Source organism: Larus michahellis, chromosome 2 (genome assembly GCF_964199755.1).
Source record: "Larus michahellis chromosome 2, bLarMic1.1, whole genome shotgun sequence".
NCBI classification, from domain to species: domain Eukaryota; kingdom Metazoa; phylum Chordata; class Aves; order Charadriiformes; family Laridae; genus Larus; species Larus michahellis.
In genome coordinates, this window is record NC_133897.1 from 142486270 (window position 1) to 142501640 (window position 15371).

General features: G+C 40.3%; 1 protein-coding gene across 9 annotated transcripts in view; it reads right to left on the minus strand.

The window, feature by feature from the left end:
• The window catches only part of RUNX1T1 (RUNX1 partner transcriptional co-repressor 1), a 118460-nt gene that overhangs the window by 6116 nt on the left and 96973 nt on the right, over window positions 1–15371 (minus strand). For all 9 annotated transcript variants that reach the window (XM_074577419.1, XM_074577413.1, XM_074577417.1 and 6 more), the window contains 2 exons: window positions 13367–13435; window positions 7121–7311 (listed from right to left, as the gene is read on the minus strand). In XM_074577419.1, the coding sequence (XP_074433520.1) occupies window positions 7121–7311; window positions 13367–13435 (260 nt within the window). The remainder of the gene's footprint in view (window positions 1–7120; window positions 7312–13366; window positions 13436–15371) is intronic.

A 15371-nucleotide genomic window follows, 5' to 3' on the forward strand; every position in this document is an offset into this window, starting at 1 on the left:
CAATATTTCGCTATCTTACCACAAGATCTGTATCGATGTCAGAAAACAGTCATTTAATTTTAACAGTAACGGTTCAACTTTCTCATTAAAATAGTTATCAATTAACTATCAGCCTGTACAGAACACTAAAAGTGACACATAAGTGCAACATTTTAATGAAGCGACACAGCCCTAAGCTTGCTCATACATGATTATTTAATGTGTCCTACACTGTCTGGTATGTGATTTTGTCCATCGGACATATTATTTCTAATTTAACAGGTCATTACAGCTTTAGTGTAATTGTGGGAATAAAAGCACATAAAATACAAGAATTTAAAAATAAATTTTACAGCTCACATTTATGCAACAACTTAGAGCATTCAGAAATTACTCCAGTGCAAATTAGCATGAAGAAGCACACATGCCACGGGGAGCCTGCGCTGCGATAGCAGCTGGATTGGACACGCAGAACTCCCTGTCCTACACAGCCCTCGCCACTGTGGCCGTTCATTGCTCCTTCCCATGTGCGAGTAGTGAAAAACATCAGTAAAGATCAGGCCCCGGCACCACAAGCTTTGGCAACAGATGGTTCCTGTTCACATTGCTGGCTGATAGCTCCAGAGCCCAAATTCTACTGAAGAAAAGCCAGGCTCGAGATGCCAGCTAATGGCCTGGGCTCTGCTTCGCGTGTGCTCATGTATTTCCAGTTGATCCAGATATCATGGACAGAGCTTGAACTCACTATCGGATTGAGCATGATCACGGTATCTTCACTCCTGCGAAGCTCTAGCAGGTACCAGCAAAATAGAGCACCTGGCTGAACTATGTAGATAGCATCTTGGATAACAGGGGACCAAAATGTCACATTGGTGACAAGGTGGCAATCATCATATGAGGGCATATGAGTAGGACTATGGACTGCTTTACACCTGGGTTGAGACTCTCCACCTCCTAGCACTGGCAAGGCTGAGCCTGGCGTACTGTCCAGGTTGGGATGATGCACTTCAAATACAGCAAATGAAATGAGACAAATAAGACATGGAAAGAACACAGAGAAAGGCTGCCAGAATAATCCGAGGTCAGAAAAACACAAGCTATGAGAAGAGACCGAGTGAACTGCAACTGCTAAACCTAACGATAGACTGGGAGGGGACTGTGGCAGCCAAACATCTTGGAAGGTACTGCAGTGAAACAGGCAATGACCACGTCTACGTGGATGAACAGGAGAAGTAATGGGATCAAACATCTGCAGATTCTATGATTCTGTAAAAGAAACTGGAAAGAGATGTTACGAAAAATCTCCTTAAGGACAGGCACAAATTGCCTGGAGGCACTGGAGAATCTCCATCACTGAAGCACAGATAAAGCAGGTGTTATCTTACAGGAATGCTACAGCTAGAGTTGATCGTTCGTTGGGAAAGGGAGTAACAGATCTACTAAGCCTCTCCTGGTCTACCTTCTCTGTCTTTAGGTAGTGACCTACTACACCGCACTTCCAGCTCGTGCTTTATAGAGTTCCAGATGTAGCTAAAACTACGAGGAGGACTGAATTACAGTTTAACTCTGCACTGACTTTCCTGTGAAACAGTGAGGTTATACAAAAGGCCAGATTCTCAGACTACATAATTCAATTTAACTTCACTACCTTGAAAATGGATTAATTCAATGAAATTGGGCTAAATTACACCAGATGGAAATCTCACTCCGAATCTATGCCACCGATCATATTTCATCCTCCTCTTTCAACTGACAAGTAACATCAGTCTTAGGTCAGTGCCTTATCTTAGGTCAGACTCTTAATTCTCATGCACTTAAGCTTCCATCTTCAAACAACAGAACTCGGAAACTTCTGTTTGCCATCATGAAAATTCTTAAAAACAAATGGTCTCCATTTCTGTGGTCTCCAGTACCAGGACACATACTTGTCAGTAATTTTGCCCATCCCGTCGCTTTCATCTTTGAAATATTTAACCACAATCAAGCATTTGCTTTCCTCTGACACCTCCAGCTGAGGCTCAGTATAGAGCTAGCTTAAAGAAGAAAAAAAAAACAAATGGACTGTGACTTGTCAAAGAGATGATGAAGTCTGAAATGCCGTAATACAGTGTAAGGTGCTCTGTCACCTTTGACAAATTCTGGATTTCCCCAGTTTACCAGGAAAGGAAGCATGGCTGGGTACAAAGACCCCAGATTTTTCCCGGATCTGCAATTCCCATGGCATTCAAAACTCTATCACTGCTAACCACAAGAAAAAGAATATCTAGAAATCACTGAAACCACAGCGGCGTAAACAAGGACTGTATGAGCCACTGAACACCAGTGCAAAAAAACAGTGAAGTTGTTTATGAAAATTCTATCCAAAACCCGTTAGAAAGGGAAACACATCGGTGCTTTGGAAATTCCCACGCTGCGTCAAAATGCAGCGCTCCATACAAAGATACTGAAACCTTCAGATGCTTCTAGTAAAGTTGCACCTATCACTGAACACTCCAGGCTTGCCCAAGCCACTGTTTATTGTGTGAAGTACATTTATGTTCATACAAGTCAGCATGAGAGAAGCTAAATCCTGAAAACAGAAGTGCGGAGAAGCATACGGAAGAGACGTGCAAGCTGGCTCGCCAGGCTTAGCTTAGAAGTCTGGGGCAGCGCCAATGTTCACATCACATCTGGACTGATCCTGCGCAGAACACATGGCTCTGGCGCCTCTGTACCACCCACCACTGCAGGGGATGATATGCTACTTTCTGAGAGATGCCCAGCCAAAAAAAATTAAACATTAGCTGACATATGTATTAAATTTAATACCAGCCTAAAAACCAGGCTTGCCTGAATCACAGCATCTGATGCTCGGAGTCAGGTTTGCTGGCACAGTCCTGGTCTCAATGGATTGGTCACCAGAGATTGAACCCAGCTGTCTTCAAAATGTCAGGTAAGTGTGATATTCACATACAACATAAACGGCTGCAATATAAACAAGCCCTAACATTACACATCTCTTAAAAGCAGTGTTGGACCAGTTACATACTTGTTTTATCTGAGCAGATGTCAGCATCTGCTTTAAGTAGAGAGAACTGAAACATTTGTGTGCCTTCCCCATTTCCAGGCCTCCCTACTCAAAAGTGAGGAAGAACACCGAGTGTCAGATTTTTCAGTGGCATTTTATACAAGAGCAGAAAGACAGATGTTTTGATGACTCCACCCCCCCCTACAATCTGGGCAGCCAGTCTCTTTGCAAAGCTGTTCACCCTGACTATTAAAATTGATTTGCACAACAGTACATTGCAGCCAAAGCAAGCACGGCAGGCACTAAAGAGTAGGCTGCTCACACATGTTTCTCTACTTGGCCAAGTCAACTACTGATGAATGGGTCATCTTTTGTCAAGCAACTGTAAGGAACTGGTAAAGAAATAATTTGTGGTTCAGGAACAGCCATGCTGACAGGTAGGCCTTCTGCTGTCCGTTTGCTTTCCAACAGTAGTGTGTTCTGTTCGTTGGTCTTCAACCAATCTCTCATTATAATAACAGAAAACAATTAACATGTCCTGGTTTGCAAGGCTTATGCCGGGAAACTATGGAAAACTTCAGAAAGTAAATGTAGAGACACTGAAGCAGTGGCACTGCAAATTAAATCATACTGAATAATTCAAATATAAGCAAAGAACAACAGTTCAATAAGGGACCAGATCGGGGCCAGAAATTAAAACTATACTCTGCAATGTGGTGATTCTCAAAATATTGCTAACCACTTTTTAAAACTGAAGATGCTTCCAAATATCACACCTATAAGTCCTCTCACTGTTCTAAGCCTCCTTTATTTTGCTCCGGTCAGTTCAACATGTCCAGCTTCACTGTTTTCTTGAAGATAATCTTGCAGTCAGGGATGCTACTTTTTCTGGGTTAAAAACAAAGCGAAACAAAACACAAAAAAACCCCTAACAAAACCAGGAAGGAAAAAAAAAAAACAAACAAAAAACTCAACAGCAACAAACAATATCAAAAAACCAATCTACTTCTCTTTGCTTGGTGAGACCTCTGAAAGGTCTTGGCTGAAGAGACTACACATTATGTTAAAATTATAATAATTACAAAAATCTTGGACTTTTAGCACTAGTTATTACTTTGAGCTCTGGAGAAGACTGCCACAGAAATCATGCCACAAAGTTCTCACAGCAGAGTGTCTTCAAGAAGCCCCAGCTAGGTCCAGGTTACATTTTACTGAATAACAAATGAAGAGCTGTAAGAGAGAAACCTTGCCAATGGACAGGGAGTGGCCATATCATGCGAAAATTCTATCTGCTACATTAGAAATCTGGTGCCAAATTCCCATCTCCATTCATAGTTTCCACGGCCAAAAGAACAAATGACACCCGTGGGAGAAATATTCTCTGTCAGGAACCGCATGGAGATTATATAGCAGCCTATACTGAGCTCTCTTGCAGGCCTTGGTGTAATGTCCTGCCAAGGATAAGAAACGAGGAGTGATGCTCAGCCTTCCTCGAAACCTGTAAGACTGCAGAAGCTGCTACTTCAGCACCCTAGTATTTGGAACTGGAAATATTCTAGCCTTGGAAATACGACTCCAGTGCCTTTAGTACACCGTAATCTGCGTTGCTGGAAGCTTACTGCTGAAAGATGTAAACCGAGAGAAGTTTACGGAGACTTATAACCTAGACAAATGAGGAGGGATGTTCACAGAGAGACCGAGAAATAATGAACACCAAAGCAAATGTGAAGTTTTATTCCTCAACCCCGATAAACACAAGGTCTCATCTCCAAAGAAACACTTTTCAAGCACTGGCAAACTGATCTCCTGTCCCCAGAGATGAAGAAAAAGTCTGGTCCATCCTTACAGGAGTTATCAAAAAAAAAAGATGGCCTGGGTTAACAGGTAATCGTGAGAAGCACCGCCCTAAGTGTTTTGAGTTTGGCATAATTAAAAGCCAAAGAGGAACTAATTATAAAAACTTAATAGACACATATAACTCTCAAATAAGTATCACTGTCATCTCCCCTCAGAATTAACCAAGCACCTGTAAACACAAAATGAGCAAACTTGAGTTTTCTCTGCACATTTACTAAAACCTGCATTTTTCACATCAAAACAGCCACCCTGATGTGCCACTCATGACCGCAAGGATGCAAAGCTGCAGGACCAGGACATTAGACTTCATTTCTAGGTCCCGGAGGCTTGTATCCTCCCCGAGGATGCGCAGCCCTGAGAACTTCTGTAATCCTATGAGCTACTTTTCATTAGAAAGCAATTAAAAGAACTATTTGTCTTTTTTTCAGTGTCCTGTGAACAACCTCGTAAGCAATTCTGCTGGAGAAGTAGAGAGGTTTGTTACACAGCTTTTTCCAGAGCTATGACTGTTCAGGAGTTAATTACAGCACACGAACTCTCTACACATTCCTTTGGATGCACATTTGCCTGTGGAAGAATGGGCTGTATGTATCGGCACATAAGTACTTCCTCTGTCCTGCCTGTTCACTAAACAGATTTAATTTGCAGTTCCCTTCAAAGGCATTTACCTTTGCAATTTTGGTTTTAACAATAGGAGTCTCTTGTATATATACACACACAAAATGACAGCTCTTTAATGACGCTAAGTCAGACAGATGCCCTTTCTATGAACATAGTGCAGGAAAAATGTCCTTGAGTATCTCAGATACAAAATGCCAATAAATTGAATTTATGTCTCATTTAATCTACAATGGAACAGTTAGTACTTAAAGGGTACATACACTTCCCCTAGTCCCTTTCTTCCTGAGAAACTTTCAGATGCTGAAAATCAATTCCTTTTGTCTCCTTGTTATTCATCTGCTACACATTAAGGAGAAACTCTGGGCATTCAGTGATCCCACAATGGTCTTTCATCTCCAGAGAAGCCTGGTATGAATTAAAATCTTACGCTCCCTCAAATTATGGATGCATACTGCAGCATGCCACTGACTTATCTGCTCATGATTTTTGCCAGTTTTCTCAGCATGCTGCGGCCAGCTCATCTGCGTCTTTCAACCTCAGTGGCTCTTCTACAACACTGCCCATCCAGCCCACGAAAAGTGCTTTGACACCAACATACCCAAATAAATGTCCCCGCACAACAGGTACCGCTATCTACTCTTTTTTTCCAACTCCCTGTAAGTTAGAATTTATATTAATAAGTAGTTCTATTACAGCCAAGACCTTACTACAAGAACAATAAATACTTCATGACAGTAACATTCGGTCATTTCGCTGGCCTTGAGAGGTGAAGATTATACACAAATAACTTTTAACTGACATCATTTCATCGGCATGTCTGTCTTTAAGGGCAGTTTTAACTTAGGATGTTGTTTTTCTGTAATAGGCGTAAAATTTAATTGCTAGCTAGCGTGCTGCAGCACTGGTCAGACACACGCTGCTCTTTCACTCCCAGCTTCCAGTCACGCTGCTGGATGTCCCCGTACCACAGCAATTCAAGGCTTCCACTCTCAGGTCTTAAAGTAAATCAAGGCTTAACATACTTATTCTTGTTTTACTCTTTGTTGCTCTTCTAGTCTATTTTTCTCCTTCCAAATGCTGTTTGCCCACTCCTCGACTCTCTGCCGCCGAAGCAACACATTCAAAATAAGGGAACACTTGCAAATCCACATTCACATTCTGTCCTACAGGAACCATCATCTTTTGCTAATCACTTCTACATCTAACGCTTTCCCCAGACAAGCTTTTAGCCACCTCACTCTACAAGCTCTTAAACGAATCATTTCTTTGTTTAAATTAGATTGCAGTGTGAAATATTTTCCGTCGAGCAATCTTGTTATCTATTCAATACGGTAGTTTGAAGAGCTGTAAAATAAAGCCACTGAAAAGCTACATTAGAACAGAAACGCGTGCACTGTATGTAACCCTGAACAGCAGTTAAAAGGTGAGACTGCAGCTCAAGTTCACTAGCTATTTTGGGCTCAAATTACAACACAACCAAGAAAATTTGGAGCTCAGCATGCACCTGAAATACGTGTCCAAAGCTATCGTGCAGTTAATAGTGCTCGCTGAACTCCGATGTGACACGAATGGCCTGTGCCACTTAGATTAACGCTAGCCCAGATACATCTACGGTGTGCTGCCACGGGTGATGCTTGCCCCCAGCAAAGACCTTACCTCGCTCGAATCCTCCTGCTGATTGATAACAGCTAGTGCATCCTCTGCAGCCTGGCGCTTGGCTTCCGCAACAGTGCGCTCCATCTTAGCTCTCTCCGAAGTGATCATGTCGTGAGCTTTCCGCTCTGCCTCTGACACTGCCTTCTGCAACTCGGCCATCGCCTGGCGCTTTACTTCATTGACAGCTTCCTCTACAAAGGAGGGAAGAAATCCTCATCAGCACGGGACGTTTGGCACCGAGCTACGTAGGACAGATGCGTGAAAAGCAGCAGAGACTCTACGATATTGAGAGTCTTCATTTTGAGAAGGAGGACACCTAGGAACCTGGTTCTTCAAGACTCTCCAAGACCACCCAGGTACTTCTTTACTTCCCCATCACCAAAATCTCTCCCAACACTAGTGATAATTCTTGCTAGTTCGATTCACGGTCAGTACTTCTTGAAGTACAGACATTTCAGATCTCTGGTGTGTTATTTTTTGAAATCTTCTTCAACATTTTACTTGGAAAATTGGGGTTGCAGCACACCAGATTGATGAAATTGGCAAAATTATTATTTGCCAAATTTGGCAAAAATTATTATTTAAAACACAGTATTACAGACTTTTTCAAAAATGTATCTTTAAGCTCTGGAAATTAAGACAGGACTTATAGTCAGTAACAATTTTTTCCCATATGTTAACGCATAAATACATGATGTTAAAAAAAAAAAAAAACAGAGTTTATTTTAAATTTTTTTTAATCACTGGTCTAATATCTCTTCCTGGACATATAATTTTACGAGCCAAAATTAAAATTTGTTTATGAACATTCATTTGACCTCTTGATCCCTCCTTCAAACCCGTGTTTACACTGCGAAGACCTGACTTCCTGGCTCCGCCGAGCTCTTGAGCACACCACAGCCAGCAAGGCTTCAGCGCGCAATTAACACTGAGCAGGGGCACACCGCTTCATTAAATTCAAGCCTTCATGCTTCTCGCAAAATAACTAAGTCAGTGTGAGCCTTTTCTTCGGTATGTACTAGCATCATATCTTTTATTCCGGAAAACATGCGGATTGTCACAAATTAGTTATTTGGGGCTTGATGTAGGAAGAGTGAAAAGATTTTACTAATGAACAGTCTTTTAATTGACGACTAAAACAAGTAATTTCTTTTTTTTTTTTTAATTAACTGCTCTAATTAACAAGGAAACCATCCTCCCCCTGAATTAGTTTATCTAATTTTCATCTTTATTCAAAGCAAAATGACAATGATTAATTGAAAATTTAATAAGCAGTAATTATTAACTTGGCAAACCTAGTACCAATTAACACTCTATTAAAACTAATTATGACATGTTTCATTCAAGTGTTTGCACTTAATTGTTTCATCCACTTAAAAACCACCTTAATTAAATGTTCTGTTTAATTAAAAACATAGATTTCTAATAAAAATGTTTTACTGTAGATTAAAATCTAAGTATTACAACTGCGTTATGGGTTTCAGTTTTAGCCCACGTATTTATTTAGCCCATGTATTTGTGTGCATGCACGTGCACATCGACCCAACCGTTACATACAGATACTGAGTCAATAACTCTCTTGAGTTTTTATGTCTCATAGCTTTGCATTTTTATTTAAAAAAATGACTACATGAAGTCTCCATTTTCAGTTATTAAGCAAATTACAATAAAGACTTAACTTTAAGCCACGTACTGAGTAAAACTGAATTAATTAAAATGAAAGAAGAGTTCTATTACTCTGTGTGCGTGCGTTATGTGTGAATGTCTGCGAGAGATGTTTCAACTCAAGTTTTCAAGGGAGGGGAATTTAAAGATAAAACTTATGCCTTTATTTTTACGAGGCTGAAAATATGCCCTTATATTACCCTACCATAAATGTTGTTTAGGGGAAAGCCTCCGGAGAGGAAAAAATCATACCCTTCAACCATACAGCCAAGGCTTAATTTACTTTGAATATTCAAGGTGAATTAAAATTCTATCTAAGTGGCAATACAGGACAATAATTTTTGCTTACGATCAAAGCTGCAGCTAGACTAATTGTATATGCAAATCAGGCAATTTATATTTAAATTATGCATTCCTATTCTAGTCCCACAGGCACACACAGCTCAGCAAAGGGAATTGGTAGGACATTTGCAAGGTGCTTGAATATTTATTACCAACTGCAAACATTCACTGATCGTGAGAAAAGAAATATACACAGGCAAACATACAGATGCAATTTTATTACCATTTTCATAAAAATGAGGGAACTTAAATACAGACGTTTTGTGTCTGTGAACTGCGGTTATTAACAAAGTAGATTTCTTTGAGAAAATCTGTATTCTTGCTGATATTTGCTAGGAATAGAAATTATCTTTGTATGGCATGATGCACTTTCATTACATCATATAATTTTAGTTTTACATTGAGGTGTTGCCATGGTTAGAAGTGCCAGTTTAAAACTATTATATTAAACAGAAGCACAATACTCCAACATTTTACAGAGAATTCTGTAGTTTTTCATCCTGCATAATCTACTTCTTTTCAGTCCAAATACAGAAATTGAACCTTATCTTCTAGCTTCTGTATTGCCTACTTTTTTTGCAAAGCTTCTGAGAGCGTGAAGATGCTAAAAGCGTTTACAAGGCCATATGCCTGACTGATACTTTTTAAATGGCATAAACTATGGATTGGACTTTATTATTTCATTTAACTTTCATAAAATAATCTGTGTTGTGCTATACTAAGTGTGAAAACAAGTAGTTAAAATAATGTCGGGTTTTTTAGTCACAATGTACCACCGTTATTTCAATATTGTATGAACTCATGAACACCCAAGTAAACTAGACAAAACTTCTTGATTTTTCACTGATTTTCTGCACATCTTCTTAAAATATGTTTCCACCTACAGATATTTTATAGACATAGAATGCAGGCTTCATAGTTTCAAGTAACAACAAAAACTGTAATATCTGTGCAGGAAAAGTTATGGCTGACAGTGAAGAAGATTTTATTTGCCTTGACAATGCTGAGCTATGAAGGCCAAGAATGATACCAGTTCTCTTTCTTTCTCTGCTTTTCCAGAGAGAGGAAGAGTGACTGGATTCCAATATGAGAAAACATAAATCCGAAAGTTTTTGAAACCAAATACCTAAGATGCATGTATCTGCATCCTCTATTTTCCTACTAATGCCAGGTATTCTTGGCATAAACTCACTCTGTCTTTTTAGGAATGCAATTGAAATCCTCCTTCCCTTTGAGTAGTGCTAATTCATAAGAGAAGCTCCAGGGAGCAACGAGCCTGTGTGGAATAGGCGTTACTCAGGGATCCTTGGAGCTGACTCAGGAGAGGTGCTCAACTCATCGTTCACTGCTGTAGATAACCCAACATGATGATTCACCAGCCAGCTCCTGGGGACCTCCCTCCCACCATGGACACGCTCAGTCCACATGGTGAAAAAGGAAAGGTGGTGGGCAGGGGTGTGGTCCTGTGTCGCCATGACATTTGCATCATCTCACTCTCAGACTGACTGTGGCAAAGAAGGGACTGGGAGTTGCTGACATGACTTATCTTGGCTTCATGCTCCATGGTCTTTCTCAGGACTCCGCTGGAGAATGAGCAGGGTCTTTACTGTCTTTGTATGACAAAGTATGGTCATCCCACACCTGTTTGATAATTCCAGAGCTTAACTCCAGTAAGTAACTGGATTAACTGGTAACTCCAGTCCAGAACTGCCATGAATGCTAGGCCTTGCTGTGTGATAGGAGATGTCTGGAAGACAGTTTCCTCATGACACAGAAAGAAACTAAGGCTGCAGCCCACAGTGGGGCTGGGATCCCCTCAGTATTTAATAAAGAGAAACAGGTGTTTCCAGAGAGCAAGTCATCCAGTCTATGACCTGACTGATCCTCTTCACATGCCTGCCTCTCTCTTGACTACTGAGGGACACTAAGAACTTGTCTTGGGCTCTTCATCTGCATACCCACAATTCAAAGAGATTAATCAGGGCACTGATGACTTTCCACTGATTTATGAAACCGAATCGGGTTCACATGGCTTTAATTCACAAGGTGCTACTTACTATGTGCTTGTTCCAAGAATCACAAAAGCACATATATTTAAAGAATTGCACTGGAGTCTTTTCATCTCCAAAAGTTTAAAGTGAATCCCTTTTTCACAGGATTTTGAGGTTGCTTATTAACCATTTTTATGCCAAATTCTTTCAGTTAAATGGATTCGGCATCCCAATCAGACTTCTATACTTGATTCAGCTGTCTACACGTTGGCCTTTACGGACATTTGAGATACCAAGATATCCACACTGAGCCAGCAGAAATGACTTGTGAGAGATTTGCAGCCTTCTTGACTGGCAGTTGCAGCCCAGCCAGGAAACTACGAAGCATCTCAAATGGCACTAGAGACCTATTCTTACAGAGCTGAATTGCACTTTTACTGCTGTGAACTGATTACAGAACTGTGGAGACCTCCAACTTCAGTGCACCCTCCTGAAAATGAAGGCCCATGATTTATGAAAAGCAGTATTCTTTCTGATGTTTTACTACTCTTAGTAACAGATACAGGTGTGCATCCTGTAGAGAGCCAGACTTTTTTTATTCTCCAATTCACAGGTACACTCAGTTAACGCAGGGATTTAAACCCACATCAGCAGGAATAGAAGAGACTAGAAATGGGGCCAAAGGAAAAACTCTGTTTCCAAGGAACTGATGGCATATATGTTCTCAAGAAGACACGTCACAGCTTCTTTACACTATAATTTGTGAATATGTGCAATGTGAACACACAGCCCATTTTATAGCTCAGGCCAAAAGCTTCATTTAACTTGTATTGCTAGCTTATGAGGAAACTTTTCTTCTTCTATTGTACTGCATCTAGGAGTCACAAATGGCCTGATATGCCAAACAACACCAAAATCTAGATTTTGCAAGAATAAAGTTCCTGAAATTCAACTGAATAACACTTTTCTTCCTGAGATTTCCTGGGACCGCATATTTTTTCTTATTTTTCATTTAAGATGTTAACATAAATATGGCAAAACAAAATATAAAAATACTTTTGGGTACACGAGAGCATTGAGTTACAAGCTACACTTTCCTTGGACAGAAGAAAGAGTTGTAGATTATTTTGTTATTTTTCATATAAACCACAGCAGTTCAAAAAATAGGAATTTACATATTGACAAACGTAGAGTTTACATGATAAACCCACATCACAAAAACAACACACCTTTTTGTCTGATGCAAAAATATGCCAGCAGAACATTTTTACACACGTGTTCTGTATCTAGTTTAAAATACACCAAAAAGCAGCAAGCAATTACAGGAGATTTGATGAGAAAGCATCGAAACTGCTGCATATTTGCCATTTAATCATTAACTCCTGCCCAGACAGCTGCAGTAGACTTCATGGTTATACAGGTGTTCAAAAGGGGGGAGTATATGAGTGTATATATAGAAGCTCAACTACGTCGCTGGAGTTCAAGAGCTGCCTCCTGGCCCCTTTGAAAACAAGGAAACTCTGATATTGATGTCAAAAGCGCAAAGGTTTAGCTCCAGCACTGCAATAGGATCCTCGTCAGGAAGTTCCTCTGCTCAGGCAGAGTTTGAAAGTGTTGAAGAAAACTCTGTACAACCGCAACATCTGCCCATGGTGTTTTCCAAGCTCAGGGAAGACATTGTCAATGCCTGTGCAACCACCAGGAGCAGCTGCGGAGATGCGATCCTGCTTACTTCATTGAAAACTTTACAACTTTATGAGCACAGACTTCATTGAGGTCTATGGGGCACAAAATCTTTTTAAAATTAAGAACGGTTACATTGCATAGCTGGATGTTTTTCTTTAACAGGTATACTGAGGGTTTTTCTCTCCATAGGGAATTCTGACCTTAACTAGGTAAGAATCTTGAAGCTTTAAAAAAAAAAATCCCACACAAACTTTTTTTTTTTAAATTGTTAACAGACTGAAACTGTAGCATATCAAGTTTCATCCTGAAACCATTATAACCCCAGAAAACAGGGGTCCTTAATGGCAGTAGTGATATCCCCCTAACTATAGCAGCAGATGCTTCTATTATAAGGATTATTTCATGTCCTGATCAGTTCCAGTTTAAGATTATTAAACACAATTTCTTCTTGTTACTAGTAAGGCCTCCCTCCCCCCCTTTTTTTTTCATGCCTCACATCAGTGCATTAACAACTGCACACAGCTGCCAGAAGACTAAGCTGGTGTTTTTAAACAGTTCTTACCAGCTTTCTTCCAGATCTCCTCTGGCACGTATCCAGACGCAGGCCTGTGAAGGAATTCCCGATGCGATTCTGCAGGAGGAGGGGGTGCGGAGGGAAAAAGAGAGAACATCATAAGCAACGCCTGCTTGTTGAGAACAAGGCTGAGAGAAATACCTTTTCGCTTTACTTATCGCTCAGATAAAAATTCGCGTGAATTTTTTTCTTTACTCAAAATGAAACAGGTACTGTGGCCGTAGCTCACGAATGTCACATAGACCAGATCAACGTTTAGGACTCAAATGTCTCATCTTAAGCCAAGCTGAGACTAGTTGGCGTTATTTTTCTTTTACAGCGTTTCAAGTCAACTCTATATGACAGTCTGCACGCTTTTAAGGCTGGCTTTGTGAGACCAGCTGAGGGAGTGACGTGCTTCATCCTTTGCCATTATGTTTATGAAAAGGAAGAAGAAAGAGGGCAACAGTCCGGCGCTTGGCACTTCTGCTCTGTGAAAACAGAACGGCTACTGACGAGCAGAGATAAAAGCCAAGATGTCATTCCAGCGATCAAATAAGCTGTCCGCAGAAAAAGAAAGGGGTGTTTCTACGTGTTCAGAGCTACGCTTTCCTGTATCTGAGCCCATGTTGGCAACTGTAGCTGCACGAGTTTCAAAAACACAACCTTGAACTTTAGGTTAAGCCCCTAAATACATACGCTGCCAAACAACCTCAGTGGAGCTGAAGCTCATAACTCACCCATATATTTCAATCACGTTTTGACAGCTCTTTCCCCCCCTCTCCTCTTTTTTTTAAAGGGTTTAACCTCTGGGCCTGAGCCTAAGAGCTCTGAAATCAGCAAGATCCCTTCCACACGGACTTCAAAGACGCAAGATCAGACAATACAGAAAGAAAATTCACTTTGGCCTGAAATTTAGCAAACAGATTCTCAGCAGATGAAAAGCTGCTCTTTCAAATACAATTTAAAAACTGATTAACTATTTTTCAAAGTAATAGAGGAGAATTTTAAAAAAAAAAAAAAAAAAAAAACAACATAAAGGTAAGTTCACTGCCATGATTACTTTTGCCTGTGTGATAGAATTCAATTATCAAAATAAAATAACTTGATTTATTACATTAGAGATAAGGTTTGCATCTTTTTAGAGATGTTGTAAGAAGTTAAACATCCTGTTTGATGTCTGAGTTTGAAACATAACAAAGGTACACGTGCCATTCTTTGAATACTAATTTTTACTAAATATATTCTTTTTTTTAGTCCTAAAGTTATTATTCAATAACTTGGTCAAAAAGCAGTATTGTTAAGAACAAGGTTGAATCACTAGGTTTTGCAAATCATTTTTTTCACCACCATACACATGCATGCAGCACTGTTTATATACAGTAGGCTACCAAGACTTAAATGGATTTCAAAGATGATGTTTAACATTGCAGACAGCTAACAAAGGTGGAAATGACAGGGGCCGTTTCAGCTATGCAGAGAGCAGGGAATCCCAATCCCTGCGCGTTGTTCCACAGATGCAGTTTCTAGCACGTGAATCTGCAGACACCGGCGGGGCGGACTGAATCTTCCCATCTGACAGGCAGCTGAGTGGATTTCCCCAGCTCTTCTGTTTGTCACAAAAGTATAGGATGAAAATAAAATGGGATTTTTGTCGGCAGAATTTCACACCTCTCGAGCATAAAATGATGGGAGGAGGTGTGCGTGCAAGACTCTGCAGAACAGCTAACTATTTACATTGGTTTAATCGATTTGATAGAGGACGTCAGACCTGATGCTGAAAATGGGAAAATTCTCCGTGTCACTTGGCTGGTATGATTCTGGAGACGAAAAATATTGTGTACACTTCTCTCATCCCTTGGAGGCTTTTAGACTTACGGCCACAGTGCCAGTTCAGTCAGGGACAGGCGGCAACAGAAAACATTGCTTGAAAGCTCAGGAAAACTAACGGCGAAAAATTAAAACCACTCTTATTTGCTCTTCCTGCAATACCTGCAGGAAAAGACCCAACCAG